The following is a 15113-nucleotide window of genomic DNA, read 5'->3' as shown; positions in this document are numbered from 1 at the left end:
TATTCATAATATTCAAAACTTGGAAGCAACCTAAATGTATTTCAGTAGGTGAATAAACTGTGATACATCCAGAGAATGGAACATTACTTAGTGCTAAAAAGAAATGAGCTATCAACCCACGAAAAAACATGGAAAGACCTTAAGTGCATATTATTAAGTGAAAGAAACCAATTTGAAAAGGCTCTATTTCTTTTTTTTTTTTTTTTAAGTGAACTCACAACTCTGACATCAAGAGTTGCATGTTCTACCAATTGAGCCAGCCAGCTACTCTGAAAAGGCTCTATTTCTTGACCTGGTTGGTAGTTACATAATTTTTGCTTTTTAAGAATTCACTGAAGTGGGACACCTGGGTGGCTCAGTCGTTAAGCATCTGCCTTCGGCTCAGGTCATGATCCCAGGGTCCTGGGATGGAGTCCCACATGGGGCTCCCTGCTTGGCAGGAAGCCTGCTTCTCGCTCTCCCACTCCCCCTGCTTGTGTTCCTGCTCTCGCTATCTCTCTCTCTGTCAAATAAATAAATAAAATATTAAAAAAAAAAAAAGAATTCACTGAAGTGTACATGAATATTGTGTGGACTTTAATGTGTGACCCATATTTTAAAAATCTATTAAATATCAAAACACCAATACTATTGTAGAGAAATGTACAAGTAAAATCATGACTTAAACAGAGCAGAAACATGATATCCTTCTGTGAGAAGCCATCCTCATCAATTAGTTTCCCCAGGCAAGTTTTTTAAAGCAAATAAAGAAAAATCAAGTAACTTACAGAAGAAGATTGGCACATAACAAAAAGGAAAACAGCAGCTTGTCCTTCTCAAATAGTGATCGGCATATATTACAATATAAGTTGTATGTGAAGTGGTCATTTAAATATCGTAGGCGCTTTTCCAAAATTTTGGATTTGTTACTGAAAGGTTGAAAAACAGGCAAACATATTGAGTCAAACAAAACTAAGAAAAAATAAGTAACACACGAATTAACACATAAGTATTCACTGTTAAAAATATGAAACTAAACACACACACACACACACACACACACACGAGTGCATATAAAACTGGTGAAATCTGCAGGTGCCTTGGTGGAAGTCGGTTAAGCAACCAACTCCTGGTTTCAGCTCAGGTCCTGATCTCAGGGTCGTGGGAGGTCACTCTGCAGGGGCTCTGCGCTCAGCATGGAGTCTGCTTGAGTTTCTCTCTGCCCTTCCCTACCATCTCAAATAAATAAATAAAATCTTTAAAAAAGAAGAAAAAAAACTGGTGAAATCTGAATAAGCTCTGTGAATTTCCTGGTTTTGATATTGTACGACAGTAATGCAAAATGTTACCACTGGAGAAACTGAGTGAAGGATACATGGGACCTGCCTATAGATAGTTTTGTGTTTGTGTGCAACTTCTTGTAAATTATAAGTAAAAAACACAGTATAATTCTATGAGAAAATGAAATTGGGTTTATACCATCTATTTTCAAAATTCTAAACTTCTTATTGTATTCCAAAATGACTGAAAACAAATAGTTAATGAAAAGATACCTATATTAAATCCCTATTATGTGAGATTTATGTTGGGCAGGGAACTGTAAGAGACAAAGAAGTATGAAACATTTTTGTCCCAAAGAAACATCAAATCTAGATCAAGATGTATATTTTTTTAAAGATTTTATTTATTTATTTGACAGAGAGAGACACACACACACAGTGAGAGAGGGAACACAAGCAGGAGCAGAGGGAGAGGGAGAAGCAGGCTTCCCATGGAGCTGGGAGCCTGACGTGGGGCTCGATCCCAGGACCCTGGGATCATGACCTGAGCCAAAGGCAGATGCTTAATGACTGAGCCACCCAGGCGCCCCAAGATGTATATATTTTTAAAAAATATATGAAAAGCCAGAAAATATATGGACAAAATGTTACTTCTGGGTGTGGTTATGGCTGATATTTTTCTTCTTTATACTCTTATTTGTTTAAAATTTTGTAATAATCATGTATTATTTTCATTTTTTTTAGTTCAAAAATTTTTCAGTAATACTGAAAGGAATGTAAGATGATACACCCATTCTGGGAAAGTTTGGCAGCTACTTTAAAAAAAAATAAACAAGCAACAACCACATGACCCAGCAATTGCACTCCTGGGCATTTATCCCAGAAACGAAAACTTATATTCACATAAAAACCTGCACAGGCATGTGTAGAGCAGTTGTATTCATAATAGCTAAGAACTGGAAATAACCCAGATGCCCTAGAGTACATCAATATCATGAAATACTTTTCAGCAATGAAAAGGAACAACCTACTGACACACACAACCTGGATGAATCCCCAGAGAATGAAGCTGGGTGAAAAAAAGTCAATCCTTAAAAGTTATATGCAAATATGGGGCACCTGGGTGGCTCAGTTGGTTAAGGGTCAGACTCTTGAATTTCAGCTCAGGTCATGATCTCAGGATCAAGCCCCTGAGCCAGACTCTCCACTGAGCGGGGAGTCTGTTTGAGATTATTTCCCTTTACCCCTTCCTGCCCGTCCCCCTGCTCATGCTTACTTGCTCTCTAAAATAAAGAAATCTTTTTTTAAAAAAAAGTTATGTGCTATATGATTTCATTCTTGAAATAATGAAATTACAGAAATGGAGACTGGATTAGTGGTTGTCAAAGGTCAAGGAGAGGGTAGGTAAGGGAAAGAGTGGATATGGCTGCAAAGGGCAGCATGGGAATCCTTGTGGTGATGCAAGTGTTCCCTGTCTTGACTATATCAACATCCATATCCTGGTTTTGATCTCATACTATTGTAGAGGTTTCCAAGATGTCACCATTGAGGAAACTGGGTAAAGGGTACCCAGGATCGGGACTTGGGAAAAGATGGCAGAGGAGTAGGGGACCCTCCAACCGGTCCCCTGAATAGAGCTGGATATCCACCAGACCACTCTGAACACCCACGAAATCAGCCTGAGATGTAAGAAGATAGATCTGGATCTCTACAAATAGAATATCGCAGGTGGTTGTTTTCGAGGTATGAAGCAAGGAGCCGTGATTCCACGGGCAGATATCGGAAGATAAACAGAAGGGGGAGGGAGCCTTCAGGATCCTGCACCGCCAGTTTGCAAAAGCCTCCCACCCTGGGGATGGGGCACAGACTTGCAGACCGGCAGTGGCAGGGAAAAGACTTTAGGGCAGCCCCCCAACTGAAACCCAGAGCGGTGGGGCCGCACGTGTGAACTGGGGGCGGCTGGCGGTTTTAGAAACACAAAGGGCAGAGACGTGCCCCGACATGGAGGCAAGGACTGGGAGCGCTGTGGAGGGGCGCACAACCAAGGACGCTGCAGTTTATAGTAGCACAGACAGAAACAGAGATAGTGTGGCCTGGAGAGCTCACTGAAGAACAAACTGCGATCTCTCTGCTCTGAGGCAGAGGGTTGGAAATGCTCTCTTCTGCTCTGACTTGTGGAAGAGACGTGGAAAGCCCCCAGGTAAAGCTGCCAGAGAACAAAAGCCCCAAAAAACGGGTTTTCACTGAGCCCACCCCCCCCCAGGGGGCAGGGCAACTCTGCCCAAACAGGGTTGCCTGAGTAACAGCACAGCAGGCCCCTCCCCCAGAAGACAGGCTGGGGGAGGTTCCCTATAAAACAGGTGCACCTTGCTTGGGTTGTGGTCAATAATCTGGACTTTGTACGTTCCCTCAACCACCCCTCAACAGAATGACTAGGAGGAGAAACCCCCAAAATAGGAAAGACTCAGAGACTGTGACTTCTGCCATAGATTTACGAATGGATACAGATATAACCAAGATTTGGGAAATGGACTTCAGGGTAACAGTTATGAAGACAATAGCTAGAATGGAGAAATCGATTGATGGCAACATAGAATCTCTAAGGGCAGAAATGAAAGCTGAACTGGCAGAACTTAAAAATGCTATCATGAGATCCAATCTAATTTAGATACTCTAACAGCTAGGGTAAATGAGGCAGAAGAACGAATTAGTGATCTAGAAAACCAATTGATAGAAAAGAAGGAAAAAGAGGAAGCCAGGGAGAAACTACTCAAAATCCATGAAAACAGAGAAATAAGTGACACCATGAAACGTTCCAATTCAGAATTATTGGAATCCCTGAGGGGGTGGAGAGACAGAGAGGACTAGAAGATATATTTGAGCAAATCGTAGCTGAGAACTTCCCTAATCTGGGGAATGAAACAAACATTCGTGTCCTAGAGGCAGAGAGGAACCCTCCCAAGATCAAGGAAAACAGGTCAATGCCCCGGCATGTAATATTAAAACTTGCAAATCTTAGAACCAAGGAAACCATCTTAAGGGCAGTTAGGGGGAAGAGATTCCTTACGTACAGAGGGAGGAACATCAGAATAACATCAGACCTATCCACAGAGACCTGGCAAGCCAGAAAGGGCTGGCAAGACATATTCAGGGTACTAAATGAGAAGAACATGCAGCCAAGAATACTTTATCCGGCAAGGCTGTCATTTAGAATGGATGGAGAGATGCAGAGCTTGATTGGCAGAAACTAAAAGAATATGTGACCACTAAGCCAGCCCTGCAAGAAATATTAAGGGGGGTTCTATAAAAGGAGAAAAGACCCCAAGAGTGATATAGAACAGAAATTTACAGAGACAATCTATAGAAACAAGGACTTCACAGGCAACATAATGACAATAAATTCATATCTTTCAATAATCACTCTCAATGTGAACAGCCTAAATGCTCCCATAAAACGGCACAGCGTTGCAGATTGGATAAAAAGACAGGACCCATCCATATGCTGTCTACAAGAGACTCGTTTTGAATCTAAAGATACATCCAGACTGAAAGTGAAGGGATGGAGATCCATTTTCCATGCCAACAGACCTCAAAAGAAAGCTGGGGTAGCAATTCTTATATCAGGCAAATTAGATTTTAAGCTAAAGACTGTAGTTAGAGACACAGAAGGACACTATACCAATCTTAAAGGGTCTATCCAACAAGAAGATCTATAACAATTGTAAATATCTACACCCCCAACACGGGAGCAGCCAACTACATAAACCAACTGTTAATCAAAATAAAGAGTCATATTGATAATAATACATTAAATGTAGGAGACCTCAATACTCCATTCTCAGCAATAGATCATCTAAGCAGAAAATCAACAAAGAAACAAGAGCTTTGAATGACACACTGGACCAGAAGGACCTCATAGATATATACAGAACAATCCACCCTAAAACAAGAGAATACTCATTCCTCTCGAGCGCACATGGAACTTTCTCCAGAATCACATACTGGGTCACAAATCAGGTCTCAACCGATACCAAAAGATTGAGATTATTCCCTGCATATTCTCAGACCATAATGCTTTAAAACTGGAACTCAATCACAAGAAAAAATTTGGAAGAAGTTCAAACACTTGGAAGCTAAAGACCACTCTTCTCAAGAATGTTTGGGTCAACCAGGAAATCAAAGAAGAACTTAAACAATTCATGGAAACCAATGAGAATGAAAACACATTGGTCCAAAACCTATGGGATACTGCAAAGGCGGTCCAAAGGGGGAAATACATAGCCATCCAAGCCTCACTTAAAAAAATAAAAAAATCCCAAATTCACCAACTAACTTTACACCTAAAGAACTGGAGAAAAAGCAACGAACGCTGCCTAAGCCATGCATTAGAAGAGAAATAATTAAGATTAGAGCAGAGATCAATGAATTAGAAACCAGAAACACAGTAGATCAGATCAATGAAACTAGAAGTTTGTTCTGTGAAAGAATTAATAAGATCAATAAACCACTGGCCAGACTTATCCAAAAGAAAAGAGAAAGGACCCAAATTAATAAAATTATGAAAGAAAGGGGAGAGATCATGACTAAAACCAAGGAAATAGGAACAATTATTAGAAATTATTATCAACAACTATATGCCAATAAATTAAGCAACATGGAAGAAATGGATGCCTTCCTGGAAACCTATAAACTACCAAGACTGAAACAGGAAGAAACTGACAACCTGAATAGGCCAATAACCAGTAACAAGCTTGAAGCAGTGATCAAAAATCTCCCCCCAAAAAAGAGCCCAGGGCCTGATGGATTCCATGGGGAATTCTACCAAGCATTTAAAGAAAAAATAATACCTATTCTCCTGAAGCTGTTTCAAAAAACAGAAACAGAAGGAAAGCTTCCAGACTCATTCTATGAGGCCACATTACCTTAATCCCCAAACCAGACAAAGACCCCTTCAAAAAGGAGAATTTCAGACCGATATCCCTGATGAATATGGATTCCAGAATTCTCAACAAAATCCTAGCTAATAGGATCCAACAATACATTAAAAGGATCATCCACCACGACCAAGTGGGATTTATCCCCGGGATGCAAGGGTGGTTCAACATTCGTAAATCAATCAACGAGATAGAACACATTAATAAGAGGAGAGAGAAGAACCATATGGTCCTTTCAATTGATGCAGAAAAAGCATGTGACAAAATACAGCATCCTTTCCTGATTAAAACTCTCCAGAGTATAGGGATAGAGGGAATATTCTTCAATTTCATAAAATCCATCTATGAAAAAACCACAGCCAGTACCATCCTCAATGGGGAAAAGCTGAGAGCCTTTCCCTTAAGATCAAGAACACGTCAAGGATTCCCACTCTCGCCACTATTGTTCAACATAGTACTAGAAGTCCTAGCAACAACAATCAGACAACAAAAAGAAATAAAAGGTGTTCAAATTGGCAAAGAAGAAGTCAAACTCTCTTCGCAGGTGATATGATACTTTATGTGGAAAATCCAAAAGATTCCACCCCCAAATTACTAGAACTCATCCAGCAATTCAGTAATGTAGCAGGATACAAAACAAATGCACAGAAATCAGTTGCTTTCTTATACACTAACAACGCAACTGTAGAAAGAGAAATTAGAGAATCGATTCTATTTACAATAGTACCAAAAACTGTAAGATACCTCGGAATAAACCTAACCAAAGAGGTAAAGGATCTATACTCTAGGAACTACAGAACACTCATGAAAGGAATTGAAGAAGACACAAAAAGATGGAAAAACATTCCATGCTCATGGATTGGAAGAATAAACATTGTTAAAATGTCTATGCTACCCAGAGCAATCTATACTTTCAATGCCATCCCGATCAAAATTCCAATGACATTTTTCAAAGTGCTGGAACAAACAATCCTAAAATTTGTATGGAATCAGAAAAGACCCTAAATTGCCAAGGAAATGTTGAAAAAGAAAAACAAAGTTGGAGGCATCGCGTTGCCCGATTTCAAGCTGTATTACAAAGCAGTGATCACCAAGACAGCATGGTACTGGCACAAAAACAGACATATAGACCAACGGAACAGAATAGAGTGCCCAGATATGGACCCTCAACTCTATGGTCAAATAATCTTCGACAAAGCAGGAAAAAATATGCAATGGAAAAAAGACCGTCTCTTCAATAAATGGTGCTGGGAACATTGGACAGCTATATACAGAAGAATGAAACTCAACCATTCTCTAACACCATACACAAAGATAAACTCAAAATGGATGAAAGACCTCAATGTGAGACAGGAATCCATCAAAATCCTAGAGGAGAACATAGGCAGTAACCTTTTGACATTGGCCACAGCAACATCTTTCAAGATACATTTCCAAGGGGAAGTGAAACAAAAGCAAAAATGAACTTCTGGGACTTCATCAAGATAAAAAGCTTCTGCACAGCAAAGGAAACAGTCAACAAAACAAAGAGGCAACCCACAGAATGGGAGAAGATGGGCGCCTGGGTGGCTCAGTCGTTAAGCGTCTGCCTTCGGCTCAGGTCATGATCCCAGGGTCCTGGGATCGAGTCCTACATCGGGCTCCCTGCTCGGCAGGAAGCCTGCTTCTCGCTCTCCCACTCCCCCTGCTTGTGTTCCTGCTCTCGCTATCTCTCTCTCTGTCAAATAAATAAATAAAATCTTTAAAAAAAAAAAAAAAAGAATGGGAGAAGATATTTGCAAATGACAGTACAGACAAAGGGCTGATATCCAAGATCTATAAAGAATTTCTCACACTCAACACCCAAAAAACAAATAATCAAGTGAAAAAATGTGCAGAAGACATGAACAGACACTTCTCAAAAGAACACATACCAATGGCTAACACACACGTGAAAAAAATGTTCATCATCATTAGCCATCAGGGAAATTCAAATCAAAAACCACATTGAGATACCACCTCACACCAGTTAGAATGGCAAAAATTGACAAGGCAAGAAACAATGAATGTTGGAGAGGTTGTGGAGAAAGGGGAACCCTCTTACACTGTTGGTGGGAATGCAAGTTGGTACAGCCACTTTGGAAAACAATGTGGAGGTTCCTCAAAAAATTAAAAATAGAGCTACCCTATGACCCAGCAATTGCACTACTGGGTATTTACCCCAAAGACACAGATGTAGTAAAAAGAAGGGCCATATGCACCCCAATGTTCATAGCAGCAGTGTCTGCAATAGCCAAACTGTGGAAAGAGCCAAGATGCCCTTCAACAGATGAATGGATAAAGAAGATGGGGTCCATATATAAAATGGAATACTAACTCAGCCATCAGAAAGGATGAATACCCAACTTTTACATCAACATGGATGGGACTGGAGGAAATTATGCTAAGTGAAATAAGTCAAGCAGAGAAAGTCAATTATCATATGGTTTCACTTCCTTGTGGAACATAAGGAATAGCATGAAGGACATTAGAAGGAAGGGAAAAATGAAGGGGGGATATCGGAGGGGGAGATGAACCATGAGAGACTATGGACTCTGAGAAACAAACTGAGGGTTTTAGAGGGGAAGGGGTGAGAGGATGGGTTAGCCTGGTGATGGGTATTAAGAAGGGCACGTATTGCATGGAGCACTGGGTGTTATACTCAAACAATGAATCATGGAACACTACATCAAAAACTAATGATGTACTGTATGGTGACATAACCTAATAAAATTAAATTAAATAAAAAAAAAGAGTACACAAGATCACTGTATTATTTCTTTTCTTTTTTTTTATTAAGATTTTTTTTTAAGTAATCTCTGCATCCAACATGGGGCTCAAACCCACAACCCCAAATTAAGAGTTGCACGCTCCACTTACTGAGCCAGCCAGGCGCCCCACTGTATTATTTCTTATAACTGCATGTGAAGGGTGCCTGGGTGGCTCAGTCGGTTACCCGTCTGTCTTCAGCTCAGGTTGTGATCCCAGATTCCTGGGATGGAATCCCACATTGGGCTCCCTGCTCAGCGGGATGTCTGCTTCTCCCTCAACCCTTCCCCCTCTCTTGTGCTCTCTTTCTCTCTCAAATAAATAAAATCTTTTTAAAAATATAACTGCATGTGAATCTACATTTATCTCAAAATTAGTTTAATTTTAAAATTTAGTTTCATTTTTAAAAAGCAATCTTTTGGCCCATGGAAAGGGGATGAAGAACAGCAGATGGTGATACTTCTCTGAGCAGACCTTTTGTACAGGATTTACTTCTGGATTCACATTAATGGTTTATATGCTCAAAAATATAATAAAATTACAATCAACAAGGATGAAGGGAAAATTCTAAAATGAAATACAAAAGAACCCCCAAACCAACAACAAATGAAGCTAACTGTACTGCACATGAATAATATCACTATGCTGAAGGGAGAAAAGATTAATCAAGTAACTTTTGAATATAAATTTTTTATGTCACAAAACAAAAAGACTATAATTTCCTGTGTGTACATATGCATTTAATTCTCTTCAATATACTCAAGAATCACCGAATTTGCTGATCACTACATCATACAGCAAATCTATGTTTAATATTTTCAGGAACTTCCAAAATATTTCCAAAGTGGCAATCCTGTAAACTGCAGGATTTTACAATCCTGCCGGCAGTGTATGAGGGTTCTGAGGACTCTACGTCCTTGCTGACACTTGTTAGTGACATTTATGTCAATTCCTTGGCTTGGATCTCCTCTATCGTGTGGACTCTGTAAATTCAAATTCCAAGTCCCAACTGGGAAAGCTTAGGGATATCAATCACTCAGGAGAGACTGTCCTACCAAGAGCCCCTGTAGACTATACACGGTAGGCTCAAATCATACTTTTATTCTACTTAACAAATACAGCAGGTACTAAATACCAGACATTGTGATAAACACTTCACAGATATTAAATTCTCATAACAGTTCTAAAAGGTAGGTACTATTATTATCTCTATTTTATAGATAAGGAAAATTGAGGCAATTACAGAAAGCCAGTATCAACGTAGCTAGTATGTGGTGAACCGAGACTTAACCCCTTTCTCCAGTCTGACTCCAAAATCTGTGTATATTCATTAACTAACTAAAGTGAAAATATCTAGCAAACAATTAGAAATGTGGGACTGAAGCTTTTCAAAAAATATTATTTATTTTTAAGATTTTATTTATTTATTTATTTTTAAAAGATTTTATTTATTTATTTGAGAGAGTTGTGCAAGAGAGAACTCAAGCAGGGGGAGCAGCAGAGGGAGAGGGAAAAGCAGGCTCCTCACTGAGCAGGGAGCCCAACGCAGGGCTCAATCCCAAGACCCTGCAATCATGACCTGAGCTAAAGGCAGATGTTTAACTGACTGAGCCACCCAGGCACCCCTTAAGATTTTATTTTTAAGTAATCTCTATACCCAATGTGGGGCTCAATCTCACAATCCCGAGATCAAGAGTTGCATGCTGTACTGACTGAGCCAGTGAGGCACCCTGGGACTGAAGCTTTTTAGAGATCTCAAGGGTGGAGAGAGGTATTGGAGTTGCCAGCAAAAATAAGTCAATCGCCATATTAAAATACTTAAAAGAGGCAAGAAGGACTAAAGCTAATCCTTCTATGCCTATATCTTGAGTAGGGGTGAAACAAAACTTAGAACAAAAAGGAGGCTTTCTCTCTCCCTTTCTTTCAACTTTCCCATATTTTTTTAAAAAGATTTATTTATTTATTTTAGAGAAAGAGATAGCACAAGGAGGAGGCAGAGGGAGAGGGAGAGAAAGAATCTCAAGCAGATTCTGTGCTTAGCGCAGAGCCCGACATCTCACCGCCTTTAGATCACAACCTGAGTCAGATGCCTAACTGACTGCACCACCCAGGCGCCCTTCAACTTTTTCACGTTTTTAAATGTTCTATAATGAATGTGTATTACAAAGTAAGAAAAAAGTTATGTATTTTTTGGGAAAGGATGGTGAAAATCCAACCTAGAGAGGATGAATGAAGCTAGAGAATGTTTACCTGTCATGAATAGAGTTGATATAAAGGTTGACAAACCAGGTGAGAGAGTACTGGTACATGGGATCAATGTTAGCCAGGTCTGCAATGCTGAAGAACAATACTGATGAATGTTTAGCAATGGCTCTGTAGCCTTCTCGAGACTCTGCTATTTTGAGTTCCGTTTTTTCTGCAATCTAGGAGAAAAGAAAAATCAGGATTAAGGAGTAGGAAATGTGTTTCTTAATTATGTATTTTTCATATAATAAAGTTTATATTTAAAAAAAGAGCCCCCAACTCAATGACAAAATTATAGAGGCATAGTTTATAAGAAGAGGCTTTATTATGATAAAAGCTAGAAAGAAAGAAAGAAAGAAAGAAAGAAAGAAAGAAAGAAAGAAAGAAAGAAAGAAAGAAAGAGAAAGAAAAAAAGGAAAGAAAGAAAGAGAGAAAGAAAGAAAAGAAAGAATGAGAAAAAGAAAAAGGGAAAGGGAGAGGAAAGGAAAGGAAGGAAAGAACTAGGGAGGGAAGGAAGAAGAAGAGAGGGAGGAAAACAAAGCATGAAAAATAGTTTAAAGTTGTGTTTCTTGTTTGGGGAATACCAGAGCTGTCAGTCTTTGCTTATTCTTTGCCTGAATCTGACATGTGTCTACTAATGTCACTCATTTTCTTTTATTTTAATAGGTCAGAGAGAGGGAGAAAGAGAGAGAAAGGATGTGTGCATGTGTGTTTAAGGTGTCAACACGCCCACCAGAACCCAGCCCAAAGTCTGGTAAAGTAGATATTCAGAAATAGTTCTTAGCTGATGGGTTATACATTAAGAGTACCTTTTTCAACTAGTTTCTCATATGTTTAACTTTTCTGGATATAATACAGGTGTTAGTTAATATTCGACCCCAAAAGAAAAAAATTCTCCAAGAGAGCAGCTCTTCAACTGACAACTCGATCTGAGAGATAGCTATTCTATAGGAAAAACGGGTAGAGCATTTATCCACCACTTCTCTTTCTTTGGACACACTAGGCATAGACTGCTGAATGAGTGTGCCTGTGTATCATGTTTATACTGAATGATCCTGGTTGTAGCTGATTCAATCAGGAGGTAGAGACAGAACTGGACCCAAGATAAGCTAAACCAATTTTTCTCCCAGGGAACTAGAACTTTAAGATGTCAGAAACTGAGGTCAAGTGGTACTGGGCACTACTGCTAATAAAAGATAACGGAACCAAATTAGGTTTCTACCATGCAAGACAAATGTATGAAGGAACAGATACAGTAGTTTTACAGGAGAAACTGGTCTTCTTATGGAGCAGAGAGGCACAGATGAGGACTACCCAATCTTAGAGAGGGACAGACAAAGAGCATAGAAACTTTCCATTTATTCTTGAGGCCTGTATATATTTCCAAAACTGGGAAAATAAAATGCCCCCCTATGTCTTTTTTTAAATTTGAGTATAGTTGACACACAATGTTACATTAGTTTCAGGTGTACAGCATAGTGATCAGACAAGTGTATACGTTATGCCATGTTCACCACAAGTGTAAATACCATCTGTCAGTATAGGACACTATTATAATATCATTGGCTATATTCCTCATGCTGCCCTTGTTTCTTTCTTATTTGAGCTAATTTGAATAGGCTTTTGTTCTTTGCAAACAAACTTCCCCCAAAATTATACTGGAAGCAAATTGAAAAAGAATCAAAAAGTTGACAATTAACAAGTCAGGAAATGACAGATGTTGGCAAGGATATGGAGAAAGGGGAGCCCTCTTACACTGTTGGGGGGAATGCAAGTTGGTACAGCCACTTTGGGAAACAGTGTGGAGGCTCCTCAGAAAGTTAAAAATAGAGTTACCCTACAACCCAGCAATTGCACTACGGGGTATTTACCCCAAAGATACAGATGTAGTGAAAAGAAGGAGCACATGCACCCCAATGTTCATAGCAGCAATGTCCACAACAGCCAAACTGTGGAAGGAGCCAAGATGTCCTTCAACAGATGAATGGATAAAGAAGATGTGGTTCATATATACAATGGAATATTTATTATTCAGCCATCAGAAAGGATGAAAATCTACCATTTACATGGATGGAACTGGAGGGTATTATGCTAAGTGAAATAAGTCAATCAGAGAAACACAATTTCACTCATATGTGGAACATAAGGAATAGAGCAGAGGACAATAGGGGTGGAAGTGGGAAACCGAATGCGAAGAAATCAGAGAGGGAGACAAATCATATGAGACTCTCGACTCTGGAAAACAAACTGAGGGTTGCAGAAAGGGAGGTGGGTGGGGGATGGGGTAACTGGGTGATGGGCATTAAGGAGAGCACATGATATGATGAGCACTGGGTATTATAATGAATTGATGAATTCCTACTGAACATTATATCAAAAACCAATGATGTACTATACCTTGGCTAATTGAATTTAAAGAAATAAAAACATTTTTTAAAAAAGTTTGCTAGGATTCTTTTTTCACCTGCTGTTTCTTTGTTATCTCATTGGACATCATTTTAGCGGAGTCTAAGACTTTAATTGCACTTTCATCTTCTAAAATGTTCCCTTCTGAAGATGACAGTGTTTCTAAAATTTTTTTCTCTATATCTTTTAGCTGTTTCTTGTTAGCTGCAGACTGAAGAATAAGGGCATTTCGTTCCTCTTCTAATTCTGGTCTAAAAAGATAGAAACATTTAGTCTAAATTTGTAGTACTTTATCTAAATTCATATCTAAATATTAGATATCACAATTTTGTAGACATTTAAATAACTTCGTAATGTGTAACACAAACTAAGGCATGTAACACAAACTTTATCCTAAGGAAAAAAGTTATTTCCATACAAATGATAATTTGAGAAATCTGAGCAAAAAAATGATCACTAATTGTATATATGTAAAATGTGGCAATAACATATACCACAGTAAGTCTAAGAATGTGTTAAGTTTATGGCTGAGATGGTTATATGAGGATAGGAACTGGAGAAGAAACACAATAGTCAACTTCTTATCTACTTCTTGGCTTTGCCATATTCTGTGTTATTTTCATCATGTCTTCCATAAGAGCAGAAAAGATGACTTGTCATACAATTGCCTTTTCAAGTAAAAGATAAAACTGGCACTTAACATCTTCACAAAGATAGTATAAAACTTCAAAATAACATAATTCACCATGCTATACAATATGTTAGGACATGGTTCTGTCTTGGATACTATGCAAGTAGGATTCATATATTGGAAGTAACAAAAGTACCTCATGATTACATAATTTCACTTATAATTTGATTTCATGTAATAGACTGCTTGATGTTGCGTGAAGCTCCAAGTGGAATCAAAGATTTCCTTCAGGTAGTAATTCTTTACTAGTAGCCCTATCAGGTATCTTAATATCTTTTCCCTTTTAAAAAAATAACACATGCTAGTAATGGAAAGAATGAAAAAATAATAAAAATTACCCATGATCTTATCACCCTCAGAGATGATCACTGTTAACATTCTGGCATATTCCCTCTCAAACTTTTTAATATATATTAATATAATAAATATATATATCCATTCATACAGTAACTATTTTTTTTACAAAATATTGCCCATACCGTGTATAGTTTTGTATCCTGCTTTTTCATTCTCATCTAAGTATTTCATCACTCATTCTTATTTCATTGTTTCACTATATTATTCATATATTTCATTATTTCAGTGACATCCTGCATTTAAATCTTTGAACATATTTCTGATTTTGTCCCCAGCATATATTCTTCTGGGTGAACTTTTTTTGGCTCAAACAATCAGATACAAGTCAGAGGTCATGGCATGTCACCTGAATCCTACTACTCATGCTAAGAGCCCAGTATAGCATGGTTGACTTATAACTTACTTGCTATAGAATGGCAATTTTACTTTTTTTTT

The 15113-nt window shown here is 38.5% G+C and overlaps 1 protein-coding gene across 1 annotated transcript in view; it reads right to left on the bottom strand.

Moving 5' to 3' along the window:
• Window positions 1-15113, bottom strand: part of DNAH12 (dynein axonemal heavy chain 12) — a 229700-nt gene that overhangs the window by 47327 nt on the left and 167260 nt on the right. Inside the window, exons 58-60 of the mRNA XM_034996444.1 lie at window positions 13689-13881; window positions 11231-11403; window positions 768-908 (exon numbers count right to left, since the gene is read on the bottom strand). Of these exons, the coding sequence (XP_034852335.1) occupies window positions 768-908; window positions 11231-11403; window positions 13689-13881 (507 nt within the window). The remainder of the gene's footprint in view (window positions 1-767; window positions 909-11230; window positions 11404-13688; window positions 13882-15113) is intronic.

Source organism: Mirounga leonina, unplaced genomic scaffold (assembly GCF_011800145.1).
Source record: "Mirounga leonina isolate KUSES-001 unplaced genomic scaffold, KU_Mleo_1.0 Mir_94, whole genome shotgun sequence".
In the NCBI taxonomy this organism is placed as follows: Eukaryota; Metazoa; Chordata; class Mammalia; order Carnivora; family Phocidae; genus Mirounga; species Mirounga leonina.
Note: the sequence above shows the minus strand (reverse complement) of the source record. Positions and strands in the feature narration are given on the sequence as shown.